We start from the raw sequence: 19,639 nt of genomic DNA on the forward strand, positions 1-19,639 counted from the left end.
TCCCCTCCTCCACAGCCCGCCTTGTTTCCCTCCATCTCCGATCAGCACTCAGTGCTCGGGCAGTGCGTCAAGGTGCAGATCTGAGTCCGGCTCTTGGGGAAACGAAGGGAAGTCAGTTGACGTCAAAGTTATTGATAAGACTGTTTAAATCGAAACGACAGCGATTTCAGTTTTGTTTGAAGTCACAATAAAATGGATCCAATGACTCAGTCCGCTCAGATATCATCGTCGCAGGGGTTTGCGGATGGACAAAACTCTGCTGCCAAAGAATCAAAGCTATCAGGTAAGATACATCTATGGTTACGTAAGCCCGGATAAGATATGATCGACGCCATTACGTGTTTAATGTACATATATAAATGTTTTGTTTTTTTTAATCAGATATTGTTTTTACTGTTGTAAATGCATAGTTCAGCAGTTAATGGGTGGCCATTTAGCCTGTTTGTTGACATGCACATTTACACAGTACCGTCTGTGTGTTATTATGAGGAACACCTGTGGTGTGACACAATCTCCCAGCATGTCACTGTCTTCTTGTGGTTAAAAAGGGTCTTTATGTGAACTGGGCAGTAGCTGAAGGGCCGTTTCCACGTAGTGTTAGCAGTGTTACCTAGCCGAGCTGGGAAACGCAAATAAAGGCTTCTTTGGCACGTAGCTGACAGTATGTCGTCGTTGTGTGGATTAAACGGAGAAACGATTGATTTGAAACATCGTGACTAGCTCTGTCCCTGCACCTGTGTACTCTGTTGTAAATGAATGTGAACGGCCAGGTTAAAGTGGGTTTATTGATAGAGCTCGTGCTGCAGAGGCATTGTTACTTGGCAACAGCTCGTGTGTAGCACGTCTTAAAGGTGTCCCACTGCACCTTTTGTCACATTATAGCAAATAAACATCACATCTCACCAGCAACACCGCGGTGGAAACAGCGTTTAGCTCCCCTTCGTCGAGCTAAACAACACTTTGTCAACATTAACGAATGTGCTGGACGAACCTAATTACAATAAAACAAAGAGGCAGTGTTTTCTTAATCCACTGACAGATCACGAGGGAGAGAGAGCTTCAGCATCGTGTGTGTGTGTGTGTGTGTGTGTGTGTGTTTTTTAAACTCCTGCGTTCAATCAGCCTCTCAATCCAAACCTATCTAAAACAATTGAAAGCTTTTCAGTGTTCGTATGAAAGGTTGTGGCACATGTTTGGTGATGAATGGCTGGCAGCATAATGACTGGGTGTGGCACATGGTCTCTGCTATTGTTTATGCTGGACATCAATCAACCCAACAATGTTCGTTTGGAGCTTTTCAAAATAAGATGGCAGCCACATTGTGTACACACGTTCAGAGTTTAAGCTTAAGGCCAGGATAGAACACCAAACCGAGAAAATAGACGTGTGAAAAGGTAAAAGCAGCACATTTACATAAAATAAGATATAGAATTGTGATAGCAGGTAAAATGATCAGACAATGTAAGTAATACCCACATTATTTCTGGAGGTTCTATCTTAGGTGTGATGATTACAGGAACAATTTCCTGTGTTAGACGGTGTCATACTCATAATGACAGCTATTGGATAGTAATTAGGGATGCACCGAAATTAAAATTATATGCCAAAATGGAAAAACAAAAATCGTGAATCAACATTTTTATGCCAGTTATTAGCACTATGTGTACTAACTTCACTAAAATCAAGATATTGCAATTGCATAAAAATATTAGGTATGTCCCGATACAACTTTTCCACTTCCAATACAATGCCGATATTGCAGCCTTGATTATTGACCGATACCGATATCGATCCGATTCAATATCAGCACGAATCATACATACTTTTATTACTTATTTTGTAGTGTGGAATGTTAGAAAAGGCTTGATCAAGTGATGTTACTCAGGCAGAGAACAATAGTCATCAACAGTAGGTATGAGAAAAAATGATTCATTTATTATTAACCAATTGTTTACATACATTTTAACCTCCAACATAATATCTGCAGTATTCTACAATTGAATAAATATATTATAATATATATCGGAGATTTTAAATGCAGTCCGATAAAATCCAAAAAAAAAAAATTTCTGGCGGATCTCGAACCGATATCGATATCGGATCAGGACCACCCTAAAAAATATTTATGCTTCAAAGAATAAATGCAGAAAAAGGATTGTGGGAAATGTAGGCTTTTAATGGAAACTACTATGCATGTCGCTTGAGTATGTAAGCTCTGAGGAGTGCGGACAGTCCGCCAAGGTCTGAAAATGAACGAATGAATAATTCTATAATGTGTACAAGTTACTGTTTGATTATTTCTTCCTTGAAAGCTCAAAGAAGATATGAGTGATATACCATCAAAAACTACCAAAGTACCAGTTTATAGTTTATACCTGTATACAACTGTGTCATGCCTACAACCACTAACAGTTTAATTCATTTATTCGTGTTTTCTGATATTTGGGATAAATGTGAAGAAAATAGATTTTCTAATTATTTTGGTACCCACATTGACCTTGTTGTGAAAAAGATTTTAATTAGACTAGGCAATTACAGTTCAGGGGCCACCACCATCAGGCCTGGATCCGTACCAGTCTGTGGACCATTTTTTGTAGGCCAAGTTTAAAATAACTGAATGTACAGTCTTAAACTCATCTTTTTTATTGCATGTGTGATCATACCAACAAAGAAGAAAGTTATCTAATGGCATGTAACTTCGCACATGAGTATGTTGTTTTCAAAGGGAGAAATATAATCTTTGTAAATCTTTGGCTTTTACTGAGAAATCCCAAGTGTAAATCTCTAGTTTGAAGGGATTAGATGTCTTTTCTTTTGCAAAACCATACTATTGTTCTCGTCTAAGTCAGATTTCAGATGGCATGTGATTACCAGCAACATTCCTAAGCAAACATCGATTGCCCTTTTTTTAATTTTCAATATAGTGCTAGTTATTCAAAGGAAAGTTCAACTTGTCCTCAAGTTGCCTGGAGAAGTTCTCAGACCAATGTCTGAGGAGTCTACTGACTGAGCTAGTTTCAAATCGTGGAAATACCTTTTTTTTTTTACTCTCCCAGAGATATACAGAAGACCATTGTGCTGTAAAGCTAAATAGGAGCAGTAGGAAACCATAGTCTGGCATCATTCAGAACCCGGCTGCCAATAAATATGGTTTAATTACACTGTGTTAAGTTTATAACACACAGCTGTATAATACTACTACAGATTACAGAGAACCAAGTTACAAATAAACAAATCATTGATATCAAGGACTGAATGTATAGCATATTGAACTTAATATATAAAAATTAATTTTACATGTGAAAAATTGCATTTCAAGCAGAATTGGACTCATTTGGGTTAGTCTAGAACAAAAGACGAATTCTGGATTTGACACAGTTTTTATATCCTACTGTACATTTGGCTTTCTCTGAAGTTTAGCTAGTATTCTTTCGTCTTCTTCTTTCTTTCTTTTTTACTACATCGTAATGTAGAAATTTGCTAAATTTAATTTCAGTCTGATGACACAAAAGCTACTGGAAAGAGTGGCGTTTGCCTTTTGATCCTTGTCTGAAGCTCCAATTCCCTCTGCCCTGCATACTGATGAGTGACCCGAGTCACAAAGGAAGTGGCACACTTTGGATCTAGGACCTAGTTTCACTAACTACATTGAATCAGCTCAGGGAATTATCAGCGTGGTTTCACTCTTTGTCAAAAAGAAGTGCTCCACTTAAAGTGCTCCACTGTACTCCAGATTCAGAGGAACTGGGTGTGTGCGCTGGTTTTATCCTCTTTCATGTGCTTTGATGGTTGGTCAATAAACTGTTCAATCACACCCTTGGAGGGACGCTATGTAAAGCCAGCAGTGGTGTTGGTGGGTAATTCTGGGGAGTTCACTTCCTGTCATGGGCAGTGACTCGAACCTACAGCCACCTCCTACAGTGCACTTGTGGTAACTGAACAAGTATATGAAGTAATCCCTCCCCTTCACTCCACTCCCTGTTGCAAAAGACCATATCACTGAGTCAAGGAGGTCACAGAGCTTATCGAGTGTGCCCTGAGGGCTGCACAGCACACCAGGGCAGGGGCTGTGGAACCACGCTGCACCATCACTGCTCATGAAGACAGAATGCAAAGCAGTTCTAGGCCAGAGGCAGGATTGGCCTCCCACACGTTACTATCAGTGACAAATGTGATGGAGAACAACTGAGTTTGGCGTTTGTGTTTACTCAGCCACACAACACGGACTGTTATTCTTTGTTAGCCAGGCACAACAATTCGAACACTGAGCAGGAGAAGATGATTAAAGCTGATCATGTTTTCACAGAGCGCTGCTGCACTACACGAAAAACAGACGGAACTTTACAGGCACAGCAAAGTTAAATGGGCACTGGAGGCTCTGTATTTAGGAGTCAAAGATGATTTGCGTTGTTTTAGAGGGTGTTTCGCGACCCTGATAAACAGGAATTAGCGGGTTTGAAGATGGATGGATGGATAGAGGGTGTTTGTGGTGGATTAAGATGAGTTTAATGCAGCCAAGACAGGAAGGGGGGGGGGGGGGGGGCACCTTATAAGCTGTCCCCGGACACATTTCCCCATTAAAAGACGTTCTTTGCCCAATGGTGACGGTGTTTCATGCCGATTTTGTCCATTTCCGCGTTTAACCATTTTCATTGGACGATTCTGTGATTCTGTCCACAGTTTCGTTAACGCAGATTTTATAGGACCCTACCTTGAGTCACATCATCTTCATTTAACGCATCAAGTAACTGGAAGGAATAAATTCACCAAAAATGTACATAGTCAGCGCTGCAATTTTTTCTACTGCTCTGACAGTGTCATTTAAGTCCTGTCAACAATTTTTAATCAAGAATCATCACAAGTTGAATGTATAAGAAACTCTGTTCCAGCAAATGTATTTTGCTAAATAACAACAAAGGTTCAGTATTTGTTCAAAGAGCTTTAAAAAAAATTATATATATATATATTTCCTTTCTCTATGAAAATCTGAACTTGAAATAAATGGGTCATCACATAATCAAGCATGATCTTTGTGTTTTGAACCAGCTTACAGCAGAGCAAGCATTGAGCTGAGACATTGTCAAACATTCTGTTATGTAGGAACACGGTGACAGAACTGAAATGCTAAAAAGGTAGAGGTCTCTCTGCTGCATCATATTTCTCGTACCATCTGTGACAAGTGTGCTTACTATATTTATAGTTCTATCAAGTGACTCAGCAGTAAAAAGCTCACCTCCAACGCTGCTAATGACTGAGACCAAAGCTTCTCAGCTTGTGGATCATGACCCGGTTGTGGGTACCAGACCCAATTTTAGTGAGTTGAGGGCCGTAGTAGTTCACAATATATAGTGAAAAGTATCTTCTTTGTCATTTTGTTATTTTAATATTCAAACATAGATTATAGTGCCTCATAGTCTTTGTTGTGATCCTCATGCAATTCCTGAACTCTTTCTGCTTTGTGGCTTGAAACGTTATGTTGCTGAAAGAGGGAACACAGTTTCCATCAAGGGATTCACATCAGCAATATTGAGGTTGGGCTCGTGGGAAAATGGCAGCCCTATGTGTGGTAGGACCTACTAATGTCAAAGCATTACACTGGCTTATTTAGCGTGCCTTCTTCCTGTAGTGCCTGATACAGATGCCATCTTGTAAGAGTAAAAGACATAAACCTGGAAACCATGATTCATCTTGCCAGTCTCCATTGTTTTCTAGTTCACTTTTGTGTACCTTTTGGCTAATTGTGGGAACTCCTGGGAATAAATCGGCTTCAGAATGGGCCCCCATGTCAGAATCTAATGTGTGCTACATGAGTAAAGCTTTTATACAGAGCATTATATTTGAGCCTTTAATGGTGAAGATTTGTTTTACCATGAACAGTAAACCCACACACACATTAGTCACATTGTGCTCTAACACGGTGATTACCAAACTTTTCCTAATCCCGTACCCCTTTAGACATTTAACCTGAAGTCATGTACCCCTACTCCTACACACTAAAAACATAATAAATTAATGTCATATACAATGTAGCCCTACAGTGATATACAGTATGTCTCTTTTACCAATCCTGTTGAGGAATAATACATGATAATAAAAAAGAATAATAATCTGTAAGCACAAAATAAAACGCATTATTCAGAATTATCACTCATTTAATTTATTTCATTAGCCTACTGGCATTTTCATTAAGAAACAACAATCGTTTTTTATTTTGGAAAAATAAATCTACCGAACATTTAGTTAATTAAGCAATATCACACGAGAGGGAGTGCTGTTGTGATTAAATATCTTAGATAATCACTCCAGTGCTGATGTGTCACACAACAGCACAACAGTGAGTGAGATATTACTTTTATACAACAGTTCTACAAGCGTATTTTATTAGTTAACAGTAATAAGTGACAAGACATTAGGATTTGTTTGTTTATTTAATCATTTGGCTCTGCCAAATGTGGAGAGCACACACTACGTTTACACTGCAGGCAAATGCGACCCAAATCAGATCTTTGGAATGTGTCATCCAATTAAATTACTTAGTCAGAAATAACTGTTGTATAATTAAACATATTTCCTAAGATAGTCAAACACGCCCCTTCTGTAACCTGACTTTAACACGGAAAGTCTTTTTCATTTTGCTTTTTTTGTACTTTCTGCACATGATTAAACTGTACAGTTGACCTTTTATATATGTACAGTTATATTTATATTGTTCTTAATAGATGTGGCTAGTATAATATATGTTGTTTATATATTTGGAGCGGTAACGAAAATAATTTCCCCCTGGGATTATTAAAGTATTTCTGATTCTGATACCAGTAATAAAACATATTGGTATCACTCTGAAACTGTGAAATACAACTCGCTACAACTTTAATGAGAATGGTGAGGTTGAGAACTCTGCAATATTTGGCTGAGTCTTAAATTGTCTTGTTCTATATTTTGTCTGTCACCACTAGAGGCTAGTCTTAGAGAAGCCAGTGTGTAATGTGTGGCAATGCATGGAGCCTCCTGACTACTGGTTTATTTATATTCTAGTTTCCAATGTTGTCACACTGTTTTTTAATTTTTTTCACGTACCCCCATGACCATTTGCGTACCTGACTTTAGGAACCTAGGGTCTAACAGAACCTTTATCTCAACAAGATTTTGAAGATGTCTCTAAAATGGTGATCTGGAATAGTTTCAATATTTGAAAAATGTTAATATTTTGGAAAAGCTTTTGTAGTCAGTGCTGCCTACTGGTTATCATCTGGATTTGCCTATTTTTCTCCACTATATGCAGTGATAAGTCTATAAATCTGACTGATGCTCTTTGTCCCCAGGCCAGGGGCCACAACATCAAACTATCAGCTGACTGGTTAAATCTCACAAACATTTGTGAGGGCAGCCAATGAGAAACAGCAGTGATTGTCAAATGTGTTTCTAATGTATATGTATGCCTGTATATGATGTCACACTGTCAAATCACTTACGCTCACCCAAAGCTGAAAATGTACAGTACAGCTGTAAAATTGTACACTATAGTCTGATTTGTCCATCCAGCTGTGCCTATTTCACACATTTGAACATTCTCTTTCTTCCAATCTGTTTTCACAAATGCAGTCACATGAAGACTGGTCATAAGGGCATCCTGCAAATGTTTGTGATGCAGGCATTGTTGTTTACTTCCTCAGGTTCCCTTTATCAGAGCAAAATTACCACTAACGGGCACATCTACTGAGATCTGAAAAGGCATAAAATCTCTTCCGTGCTTAAATACTTTGGATGCACTGTTTTCTTACCTGCTGTGCCTCATCTATAAGATTACAGCCCAGATATGTGCACAATGCAGATGTGGTTGAGACCACCATATTTAAAAAGCCTTTTGTGCACGTAACTTGTTCAACATGGAGAATGTAGGAGGGGCTGAGAGGGTAACAGCACAAAGGTTTTTGTGCAATGGAGCAGCAGGTGCAGTTCAACATAGATTCCACGTTAACAGAATTTAATCCCGGAATCGACCAATGAAAACGAAATCCTCTGTTGAATGTGGAATGTGAAAGAATGTGGATGGAACTCCGTCATCTTGAGGCAAAGAAGGTTTTTTTTTATGGGGAAATGTTCACTCACTCCAAAATACGGATCCTATCAGTTCCCACTTTTATGCGTCTGTGAAGCTCCGCCCATTTCTCGTGAATCGCTGCGACACTCCGAGCAGCTTCACTTGCTCAGTTTGGAGCAGCACATCTCATCAGTGCTACAGAAGAACTGTGGAGAAAAGTTATATTACTATTTTAGTTAAATTAGGTACATTTAAATTAAGTTGATCAAAACTTAATCCAGTAAACAATTGATCCCTGAGGGGAAATTGGGTGACAATACTGCTCTCATATGTCTTTATATAAATAATTAAAAAGGAGCAATTCTTGTCAGTACATCTAGTACCTTTTAATTGTAGATTACTTGTTAGTTTAAATTAAATTAATTAGTTATTTTTTACATACATTTTTGTTAATTATTATTTTAATTAATTTTTCAGTATTTATTTTGTTTCCTTACAGGAGTTAAAAAATAATATTTTCTGAACAAATGTAAAGATTTTTCTTAAAAAACGGAATTTTCTGGATGCATTGCTGTCTTATAAAGACTGCACTTCTTGTAGTGTTGACCTTCGACAGCATGTGCAGACCAAGTAGGAGAAAATAAATAATTTTAAAAAATAAATGTGGGAAACCCAGAATTTGGAAAAAAATAAAATGGATTTTATAGGGCTTTAATAACTGCACAAACCTGCATTTTTTTTTAGTGAATACATTAAATATAAAAAGTGCTGTTACTTAAATGGACTGTAAAATGCGATGTTTTTTTCCTATCATTCATGATTACCCACATCCTTTTTTGTTAATGTCCGTCCATTCGTCTCCATCGCACTCCTCAAATCAATCAAATCTGCCCAAAATAAGCACCGTGACAAAAGCCAAAAACCCTCCTATCAATGCCATTGATTTTGAGTTGCTGCAGCAACAAAGAAAGCAGTCTGCAGTACTTGAAGGTAAGCTACTGGACATCACCCAGGATGTCAGAGCTGTGTTCAGTGTAGCACAGGAGGTGAAAGCGCTAGGCTACAGGTAGACAGGACAGCAAAGCACCGTCACACACAATTTACGCTGTTTTTTTGTAAAATCCAACTATGGTCTATATTTACACTATAGATTCATTTAGATTGTCTTTGATCGTTTTTTTTTACCCCAATAATGTAAACCCAAGCATTACACTTCTGTTTTTTTAGTTGCCTTGCGTTTGCCATACATATTCTTATTGTAACAGTCACTGCAACCATCTGCTAAACTTATGAGCGAGAACAGGCACCACAAACAGCTCCAGGTTAAATAACTTTGGTCGTACAGGCTGCCCAAAATGTTTTTACATTTTCTCAATATTTAACACTGCAGCTGATTGGCCCACAATAAATATTCATCAAACGTGCTAAACCGATTGTGCTCGTTATGTTGCGTGCTTGACAGACGTGACCCTGTTTCCATGGAGTTGGTAGATGCCCTGAAATGCGTACCAGTGCACATAGTGACTGTTGTGCAGGTGTAATCTTTTTTTCTATGCAATGACTTAGTTGTGTTGTTCTTAAGCATGTCTTTAATTCCCCTTTTATAAATGTAAACCAATTGGAATTGGTTGTGTCATATACTGTGGTTAAAAAGTGAAGGTGTGGTTGATGAGAGAGTAGTTGATGAATCTGGCTTTTGGAATGTTGCACCACCTGTGCACAACACCCATAACCTGCTCAGCCTGTATAAACTCCAGTAAAGCCTAACCACCACACCTCATCTTCACATGTTTCTCTCATGGGATTTATGACCGGCCCAATGGGGAGAGAAGGAGTTTTCTTTTAGTCTTTATCTGGTTGCTCGTCTCAACGCCTGTCATGTTCCAGCTCTGGCTGGGAATGCCGTTTTACTTTAAGTTGTGTTTAAATGGTAAAAGGCATAGATGAAAAAGCAGCTGAGGAAAAACTATTGTGTAGATTTTATTCTGTTAGATGGCCACATTAATTACCTTTTGGACCAGCTGTGTCAAACCTACAGCTTGCTCAAACATGCCCCCATGGCATTCAGACCAGCATGTAGGACTACTTGCAGACTGGAGTGGAAGCAATTCAACAATCATCAATTACTGTATATCATTATATTGATCAGCTTGACATTTATAGGGCTCAAAGTAACCTTTACAACTTTTATCGAGCATTGCTGATAAGTAATCATCTATGTATGGATTCTTATACTGTACCTGTCTATTATTCTGACCTCTACATCTCCTTATGCTGATCAGGCCCTACAGTGCTGAAACTCATTTTGTCTGGAAAACAACCACACACCTGTGGGAGAACATATGAATACAGCTGAGAAAGGCCTGGGTTTTGCTTGTAGTTGTTTCTTCAGCTTGAGCCAGAATCTAATGTGACAGCAATTCAATTCAATTTCGTACGTTTGGTCGACTAACGACAGTCGTTAGTCACTGTAGAACTTCACTGGCTTATGCTGGGACACAACTACGATGCACAAGCTCCTAAAAAGTAAACACACAGGAGTTGTTGAAGATGGGAGAAGACAACGTTTGTTAATTGTTATTAATGAAATGGCATGTTTTTAAAACCATGCCATGAACACAAGTGTAAACATGAGCAGCATGTATGCGTGCCTGCCTGCTTTCAGCGCAATTCATTATTAGATAGAGTTAAGTTCTTTGAGTTAGGTAGTAGGTTGGTCCAGACTTTAATATTGCACAGCCAAATGGAAATGCAGACAGATAATGTCTTTGAACACTTTATCTATTGAGCGTCTAACAACCACTCACTTTGCACTAGAAATGCAAAATGGCTGTTGTTTATTTGATATAGCTAACAGTTTGCTTGATTAACTTTGTTAAAAGGAAATTGGGAATGTGAAAAACCTCACATTTTTATTTGTTTAAAGTAATATACTAATACTATATTGTTTACATGTGACATTTTATGTTTCTGCCCTTGAGTTGTATTTAAAATAAAACAGACACAATTAACTAACAAAGTACTGATTTTTTTTATTAGTTGACGAATCGGTAAATAAGTTGAACGATCAGTGATGGCACTAAACCTAAAGCAGCATTCCTTGAACCCTTTTATATGTCAATTATGTCTTTTAAACATCGGTAGATGATTCCCCCCCCCCTTTCTGGGTAAGTACACTCATTTGAAGTCTCCCATATTTGCAGCCCAGCCTGTACAATAAAGGTTACTATCATGACCAATGCAGGTCAATGTTACAAATACAGCACCTCACCTTACAGACCCTCAGTCCATTAAATGTGATAGTTTCTTTTTCCTGGCTTTTTTGTAAAAGTATAACTGCAGTCTTACTTGTGAAATAATATAAACTTTCATGGACATTCATCTACTCATAGGAACAACTAGAACAAAGTCACATGTGCCTTTCTTTGGTTTATTTGAAGCCATCTGCATAGAGTCTTTAAGTGCATGTGTGTAATTGACGGTAATAAGTAAACATCAGTATTTGCATGTGGCTTTGGTTAACATGAATATTCACAGCACTTTATCTTAAGGCGTGTAGAGTGTAAGGTAAGGCTGGATAATGGAACACCTGTTCTCTCCTGATCTGAGTGGATGGGAGTTCTTCTCAGATGTTCATTCTTCTGTCCTTTTTATTTTTTCAGATTCCTTTCTTTCCTCTTCGCCTGTATCTCTCATTCAGTCTCCTCAAGGCAAGTGGATGGTTCTCTTTCGCTGCTCGCCTGCTCTCTATCTCTCTATCTCTATCCTTTATTCTTGCTGGCCTGCTGCTGTACCGCTCTACTTCATCCCTCCTTTCTAAGTAGTGCCCCTCTTTTGCTCGTTGGGGTCAGAAAAAAATCATCCCACCTGCAATCCAAGTCTCCACTGGCCCCATCTCCTACAAACCTCTCTGCTGCTCCATCTGTTTCCAATACTTTGACAGTCAGCTGCTGCACTAATTGTATGTTAACTGATAGAGCCCCCTCCCCATGTTCTCAGTGACATATGGTGTTTTAACTGCTGTAACTTGAGTTGAAACCTCTCCATCTCCTTCCCCAAATAACCACAATGGCCTATTGACAGCTTGGGTTGTTAGTTTATTGTTTCAGCTGCAGGATGGGCATCTATACATAGCCACAGCAGCATGAGAGCCACCAACGGAGCCAGAGACGAGTACGGTTAGGGTAGCTGAGCCAATAAAAATGAATACATTCACAGCATTTTTAAGCAAAAGCCCATTTTCTGTTTTTGTTGGTTTCATGTAGTTGTTATTTTATATATGGAGTTTCAATTTTAGAATGAATTCATTAGAAATATTTTAAGCACCTTAGCTTCTCCACTTAGACTTATATTGCTAAACAGCTGTGTAGTGGGATATATGGAAACAGGTTAGGATATATAATATATATAAACTATAAACCAAACTGTAATAGAGGGATATATAGGAATTGTTGAGGCACCAAAATGTGTTTAGTTAATGATACAGATATTGATAACTTTGCACCTGTACACACACACACGTTCCTCCAGTCTGTTAAAGTTACTTTATATCAAAAATCCTTGATAATGCTACTACAAATGTATGTGGACTATTGCTTGGCTATTGAGTAGAATGCCTCAAACCTGCCACCTTCTGGTATTCCCCTAAAGCCTAACCTACACCTGCTACCTGCGTGTCACCTGCAAGTGCCTCCCAAAAAATCCCTACCCATCTCCAAATCTGTGTCACTTAAGAAGCACGAACTCTTGACCTTCTTTTTGCATCTTGAAAATGGTTTATTGTCCCCAGCTCTATTCACCACTAGGCCTCATGTGGACTATTTTGTCATCTGAACATATAGGGTTTACACTCTTCTAATCTATCTAACCTATGTGGCCGTTAGCAGTCAGACCTATTCTAGTATTTACAATTTACTAGCAAGCATTATTTAGGTCAGTATCAGACTTTGTAGGTTGCAGTTCATCCCATGATAGCGGTTTTATTTTAGAAAAGCACTGATGTGCACAAGGGAGAACAATCCTAAAAATGGATCAGCTTGGCCTACCAAGGGATGATCTTGTCTTCCTGCTGTCCTATTATCCAAACTGCACACTAGCCGTGAGTCTTATTAGCAGCAGGGTCCCTGAGAATGAGTGGCACTGGAGACATCATTCATGGCTCAGAGTTTTGGACCTGCCATCGTCTGAAGCTGCTCACTCACTCTCCATGCCACTTTGCTTTTGGCTCTGTAGGCTTTGTGCATGTTTCACCCCATTGCTTAAGCTGTAGATAGACGGGTTTTTTGGCACCCATGTTAATTTAAAAAAAAAAAAAACTTTTTAAAGCTTAGTTTTAAGCAATTACAGAATTTTCCATGGGTGCCCATGCAATGAATGACACTGATGAGAATGAGCACAAAATAATTTCATATTGCCAGCATACTCAGAGGATGAAGCACATACGTTACCGATTTGCCTGCCTCCCAGATAAATATCTATTTTTGTTCATGTCTGGTCTTGTTAACAAAAATGCAGTTGTTAAGTCAAATCAAACAAACGGTTTGACAGTCTTGGACAAACGTACTTTAACCATACTTTTGTAAATACTTATTACAAAAGTGAAACAATTTAGCAATTTAATAAACAGAGCAAAAAGTTGTTCTAATAAAGCTGGGTGATTAAATAAAAAAAAAAAAATCATGATTACCGGTAATTGAACCGTCTACTCCAAATTCAGTTAATGCAAAATGATCCCACTGTCAACTAAGTTTATTCTGTGAATAAGAGTTGAAATGTTTTGGCAAGGGAAAAGATGAACTTGTAGCACTTTGCTGTGCAGTCAGAGACCAAAAGTGGCCACTTGTTCCTTCAAAGCAAAGCAGATGTCAGAAATGTAACCAACAGCTTACTGGTTTTAACCAGCCTCAACATGTGTGGGGGAAAGTGATGGAGCCTGTGGCTCCTGTGTACGTACTGTATGTTTTATATGTATGTTCAGGTTCTTTATTGCCCAGTATTAATACAGAGCTTTGTAAGCTCAGCTCTGTGGTAGCTCACAACATGCTGCCAATATCCTATTCACACTAAAATATCTGACATGGAAGTTTTACGTTGGTTAGAAGCTCTAAATATCGGTTTAATTTTTGACTAATCGCCCAGCTTTAGTTCCTAATGTTTGATTTTAGGGAAAATGGAAAAGCAAAAAGATTATTGTAAGTTTGAAAGAGCTTAAAGTTTGAAATGGAGTTTTGAAGGAAGTTTGGAGTCCACTACATGATGGTTAGATGATGGTCAGAGCTTCTCCATAACTGTGGACTTGTGGAACGTTTCTGGGCTGCAGTGGGCAAGATCTATCAAAGGAAAGAAGAAAGATTTTTCCAAATAAGTAAAAACCATGGATGGCAAAGGCTAGTGAGCGTAGAGTAAAGGCTGATTGTGGGGTTCAACTCAACAGGCGAGTGGCTGGAGCTCCAAATATGATTCTCCTTTTTACATTTTAATATCATAGCTAGGGCTACCGATATTTTTAAATTCTGTATAGAGTATACTCAATTACATTGTTTTCCTTTTCAGAGAAACCATTTCTGTTATAATTCTGACACAATAAACATCCCAGTATCATGCCAAAAATGCTTCATAGGACTTGAAGTTAAATCTTATAAAGACTACTTGTATTAAAAAAAAAAAACTAAAAAAACAGGTATGGTTAAATCACATATTTGCAGATCATTAGACTTTGATTAGATGTTTAAAGGTTGTTTTTTGGTATACATATGCATCTAAGATGATCTTAACATAGGGCACAACATAGGCAGAGCTCGAGACTGTGATCAAAATGGTCACATATGCGAGTATTTTTTCAGTGTGTGCGAGTGAAAATCTTATCTGGGCGCATCCGTACGAGTTCGTATAGGGTGCCGTTATTTTATACAGAGTGGCTGAGCGCTTTGTCACGTCCCACAGAGTGTACTTCTCTTTCTCTCTCTCTCTCCGCGCTTCGGGATTACCGTAAAACTACGGTGGCTGGGAAGTGTCAGGTGAATGCATTTACAGAAACGAACACAAATGCAAACAGGTCACAACACGAATGCAAACAGGTCACAACATGAATGCAAACAGGTCACAACACAAATGCAAACCGGCCACAACGGAAGTGTTTCCGACGGACCGGTATTACAGTCGGACAGTCGGACGGGTATTATGATATGATAGCCTGATATGAAAAATATAAGAGTATCCTAATCAACTTTCACTTACTTTCATACGCGTTTCGATGTCTTCTTCTTGTTCTTAACTGTTCTGGTGGGTTAAAAACATCCGCCAGAAACGTGTCCGTCTGTAATACCGGTCCGTTGGAAACACTTCCGTTGCGGAAACCCGGTGGCCGGGAAGTGTCAGGTGAATGCATTTAAAGAAATTAACACAAATGCAAAAAGGTCACAACACGAATGCAAAATGGCCACAACGTATCATAATACCCGTCCGACTGTAATACCGGTCCGTCGAAAACACTTCCGTTGTGGCCGGTTTGCATTCGTGTTGTGACCTGTTTGCATTTGTGTTCGTTTCTGTAAATGCATTCACCTGACACTTCCCAGCCACTGTATAAAACCGTCTATAAGCAGGCACTGCAAATTGGCTAGCGACTAGGTTGACCGAGGATTTCGGAGTAGAGGCTGGCTTGACCGCAGTGCTGCGGGTGATGAGACGGTTTGCGCTCACGCAACTTAGCTGCGGGTAATGCAACGGTGAAAGCACCAAGTATAAACACCAATGTGCTCCTTTGGAGTGCGCACGGTCCACAAACGGAGCAGGATTAACGATCCCTTCACTGAGTGAACGCTCACATTGAGGGCAGCAGTAAAAAGGAAGAACGTGCTGAGCTCAGTGATAGAGCGTACACGCTCATCAGAATCATCATGGAGGGACCAGAACTGATGGACTATGATGACAGGCAAGTTTTCAGCTGGGGTTCTCCCAGGGCAGGGGTCTGCAACCTGTGGCTCTGGGGCCTAATGTGGCCCTTTGACTCTTTTGCAATTGCTCCCTGTAGCTTTGAAAAAAAAAAAAAAAACTATTGAAATAAATATTTTTTTTACAGAAGCTATTAATGATTAATGACAAATAAAATCAAGATATAACAATTTGTTAAATAATAATAATAAATCACGTGCAATGACTCAGCACCTTCTACTTCACCTCCTACAACATCTACAGACCATCAACTTTCCTGCACCTGTGGCTAAGCTTAAGTTTTAAATCCCTGGTAAGATAACTAAACCAATAAAAACACTATTCTGGAAGAAAATATAAGATTTTAATTGTGTGGGAACAGATTCATTTAACCACCTTTGTGATGGTTCAAATTCAAGTTACTTTTTGTAGCCTTTCAAATAAATTAACTAAAAAAAACTTCTTTATAGAACATTGTGTTCATGTAAACTGAGATGTGTAAGAATTTGAAGATGCAAGATACTGTTTTATTTCTTGAAGTCAATTTATTTTATTTTAAACTGTTTTTAAGTCTCCATTTACATGATCAATAAAAATCAAATTAAATCAAACATTATTCTATATAATTTTAACTGTATATAATTTAATACACTGTATTGTCTTCATTGAGAAGGTATTTTTTTGTTCCAGGAGGACTTTAATCCAGGTGAGATGAGGTTAAATGGTTCCTTGTCGAGTAAAGGTTACAGACCCCTGACCAGGGGAAGAGGGTTAGGAGACCCCACTATCAGAGCTGGACCCTCTGACTTTAATTCCATGGAGTGAAGCAATGCAGATGCTAAGTTTGTTATACTACTGTTAAGTTAATTCAAGTACAACCTTTCTGCAAAATAAAAAAACAGAATACATGTAACCTGTTGTTATGCTTTGCTGTTATTTAATAGAAAATTGTTCCGTCTTTTTTTTAAATAAAATAAAAGAAATTACCTGTTATTTCAGCCACTGCTTGTTGCAGAAAAACTTAATATTGACACTAAAACATTAAAAAATTTAGCAAATATATCTGGAGTCATTGTCAATCTTTACTTCATACAAAACTACGGTACTCCAGTTAAGTCAACTATTCATCAGCATGCATGGCTATGCTGTACACTCTCCCCACCCCCGCTCAAAAAAAAGAAAAAACGGTGCAACCAACTGAGAAAGTTAGTCGCACCAGTGCCACTACTGGAAAAGTTAGTGTCGAGCCCTGGTGGGAATTTTTCCAGCCACTAATACGGTCCCTCGGTTTTCCATTTCAAAAATTCCTCAATTCCATTTCAGAGTTTACTCTTTTCCGCGTCAGTTTTACACATTTCCATTTTGTTTCCGTTTCATCTGCTTTCCGTAACTAGTTGTCAGACTCCTTACAGGCTATTATAGTTGCACGATACCCACGGTACCCCGCGGTGCCAAAATTGTAATGGTCCCTACTATACTAGAAATTCTACACAACGGTACTACCATGGATTACGATACTACCGGTGCCAGTTTCCGCTACATAGCGGCTGCCTCTACTCTCCTCCCAGCTTCTCTCTGCACAGTCTAAGCTCACTGCACGCTCCTCACTCACCAATCTAACATGGCAACCGAACTACACACCTGCTGAATGATGGCTGTTTGCCTGTTACTGGTGACGTCCGGAGATATGATAGGCTGTTTCCGCATGCTGGGTCCGCCCGTCTGTTAGCTGATTGGCTGTTCGTGTGTTTCTGCCGGTAGAACGAACTCCATAATAGTAATAGTAAAAAATGGCTTCAGTATCGCGTTATTACCTGGAACCGTGATACTTTGTCTGGTATAGTATTGTGGTTACTCATTTTGGTATCATGACAACTCTACTGGCTATAAAACTCCCCAAAATCATGCCAAACATGCCTAAAGTAGTTAACTAAGTTAACTAATATTAATTACATATTTCTTCACCATAAAAGTGCGCAGAAAGCATGTACTGGTCACCCACCCGTTTTATGGCAAAAAATATAGTCAGGTAATGGAAATGTGTAATATCGTCCCAAAACATGTAGGTAAGGGTAGATGATTGTGTCATATTACAATAGAGGTAGTGGAGTGACGTTGAATAAAGGAAAGTCCATTCATTTAGCCTGTTAACAAGGCTCTATTGTAACGCTGGGCAGGCAGTGGTCCTATCTAAAACAAAGTGGACCTGTCAGTTGAGCAAGAGTGGAAAATTTATTTGTGCAGTGGTTGGGAGGGGTGGGGATGTGGGATTTTGCTGACAGCACAGAGGACCATGCCAAGTTCACAGCAGTTTTGCAAAGAAATTCAGCAATCTTTTGCTCTTTGTGGACATTGAATTGCGCACGTGCTACTAAGAAGCTGATATTAATCTTGTGATTTAACTGCTGTCCCTGTTGTGATGGTTTGACAAAAAAATAGCTTTGGTGATTATGGACTGTAAGGCAGATCATGTGAATGTTGACACAGCAACTTTGGAATTTTGTTTGTGGCTTTAAGATCCAAATGGTCTGAGAAATATTTCAGACATCAGTTGATCTTTTCTCCTTATTTTTGCATTCCATCAGGACAGAGAATAAAGTGACGTACCTAGGCCTGCTTAACTGAACACAGCAGCTATTGCTATTTTGCGATAGGAATTAAGACATCTGAACAAGGGGTTGATACAGCACTATAAGACCAGAGGGTTAATTTTACAAGTGGCTTAACAGTGGTTTTCAACCCCCGGCCCATGTGACAGTTATTACTAGAGATGTGAATATTTTCCTTTTCGACTACACGGATATTTCTTTATCGACTAGTCTATAGCACAAGGTGTTATAGACTAAAACAGTTTAAGTAAAAATAATCCTTATCAGCTAAACATCCTGGTGTGCATTTAACATCTATCTGAAAACAAGTAATTCGTTGAAATACTACTTAGATGTGCACATATCCTGAACATCAGGTTATCACCTCGTTCATGGACAAAAGTAAGCAAATGACAATGAAAAGATACAAAATACCAATGAAATGACTGTGGCACATCCAAGCATTTAGTTGAAAGCACTGAACAACAAACATTTGTACATTGAACAGTCCTACATGCCAACAGACAGAAGAGGCACCAGTCACCTTAATCATCAATAATTAATGTAAAAAACAATGACGACTCACTATACAACAGACAACAAAAGAATAATTGTTCAAATGATGAATTAGACATTAGAAAAACTGTTTTGCTCTCAATAATACAATTTACAGGCCCCACATTAAGCATCAACCAGGTGAGTAATCACAGGGAGATGTGAGATAGAGAGAAGTGTTGGATATCTAAATACGGTAATGTATTTTCTAAATACAAACAGTGAAGCTTGAACTATCTAATAATACTAACAAAGCAGCCATCTTATCTTTGACACAAAAATATACTCACGTATTTTACTACCTTATGAAAATTAATCATTTTAAATGCACAAAATTGCTTTAATGTACAATTACAACAACAAGTACCTGATAAGTAAAAAATCTAAACAATTTCTTGATTGTGTTTGAATGCTGCTTGAATATTACTAGTTACAGTTAAAATAAATGATACACAATGAACACAATATTTAGTTGATCATAACTTACATATAACAGCCCGGATTGCTTTAATTGCTTCTATAT

At 38.5% G+C, this 19,639-nt stretch overlaps 1 protein-coding gene across 2 annotated transcripts in view; it reads left to right on the forward strand.

The window, feature by feature from the left end:
* The first annotated feature begins 20 nt into the window (after nucleotides 1–20).
* The window catches only part of rtn3 (reticulon 3), a 45,913-nt gene continuing 26,294 nt past the window's right edge, over nucleotides 21–19,639 (forward strand). The window contains exons 1-2 of one of the 2 annotated variants that reach the window (XM_028474033.1): nucleotides 21–283; nucleotides 11,704–11,751. In XM_028474033.1, the coding sequence (XP_028329834.1) occupies nucleotides 193–283; nucleotides 11,704–11,751 (139 nt within the window). In that variant the 5' untranslated portion in view covers nucleotides 21–192. The remainder of the gene's footprint in view (nucleotides 284–11,703; nucleotides 11,752–19,639) is intronic. The other variant, XM_028474034.1, reaches the window with a different exon arrangement.

Source organism: Gouania willdenowi, chromosome 18 (genome assembly GCF_900634775.1).
Source record: "Gouania willdenowi chromosome 18, fGouWil2.1, whole genome shotgun sequence".
NCBI classification, from domain to species: Eukaryota; Metazoa; Chordata; class Actinopteri; order Blenniiformes; family Gobiesocidae; genus Gouania; species Gouania willdenowi.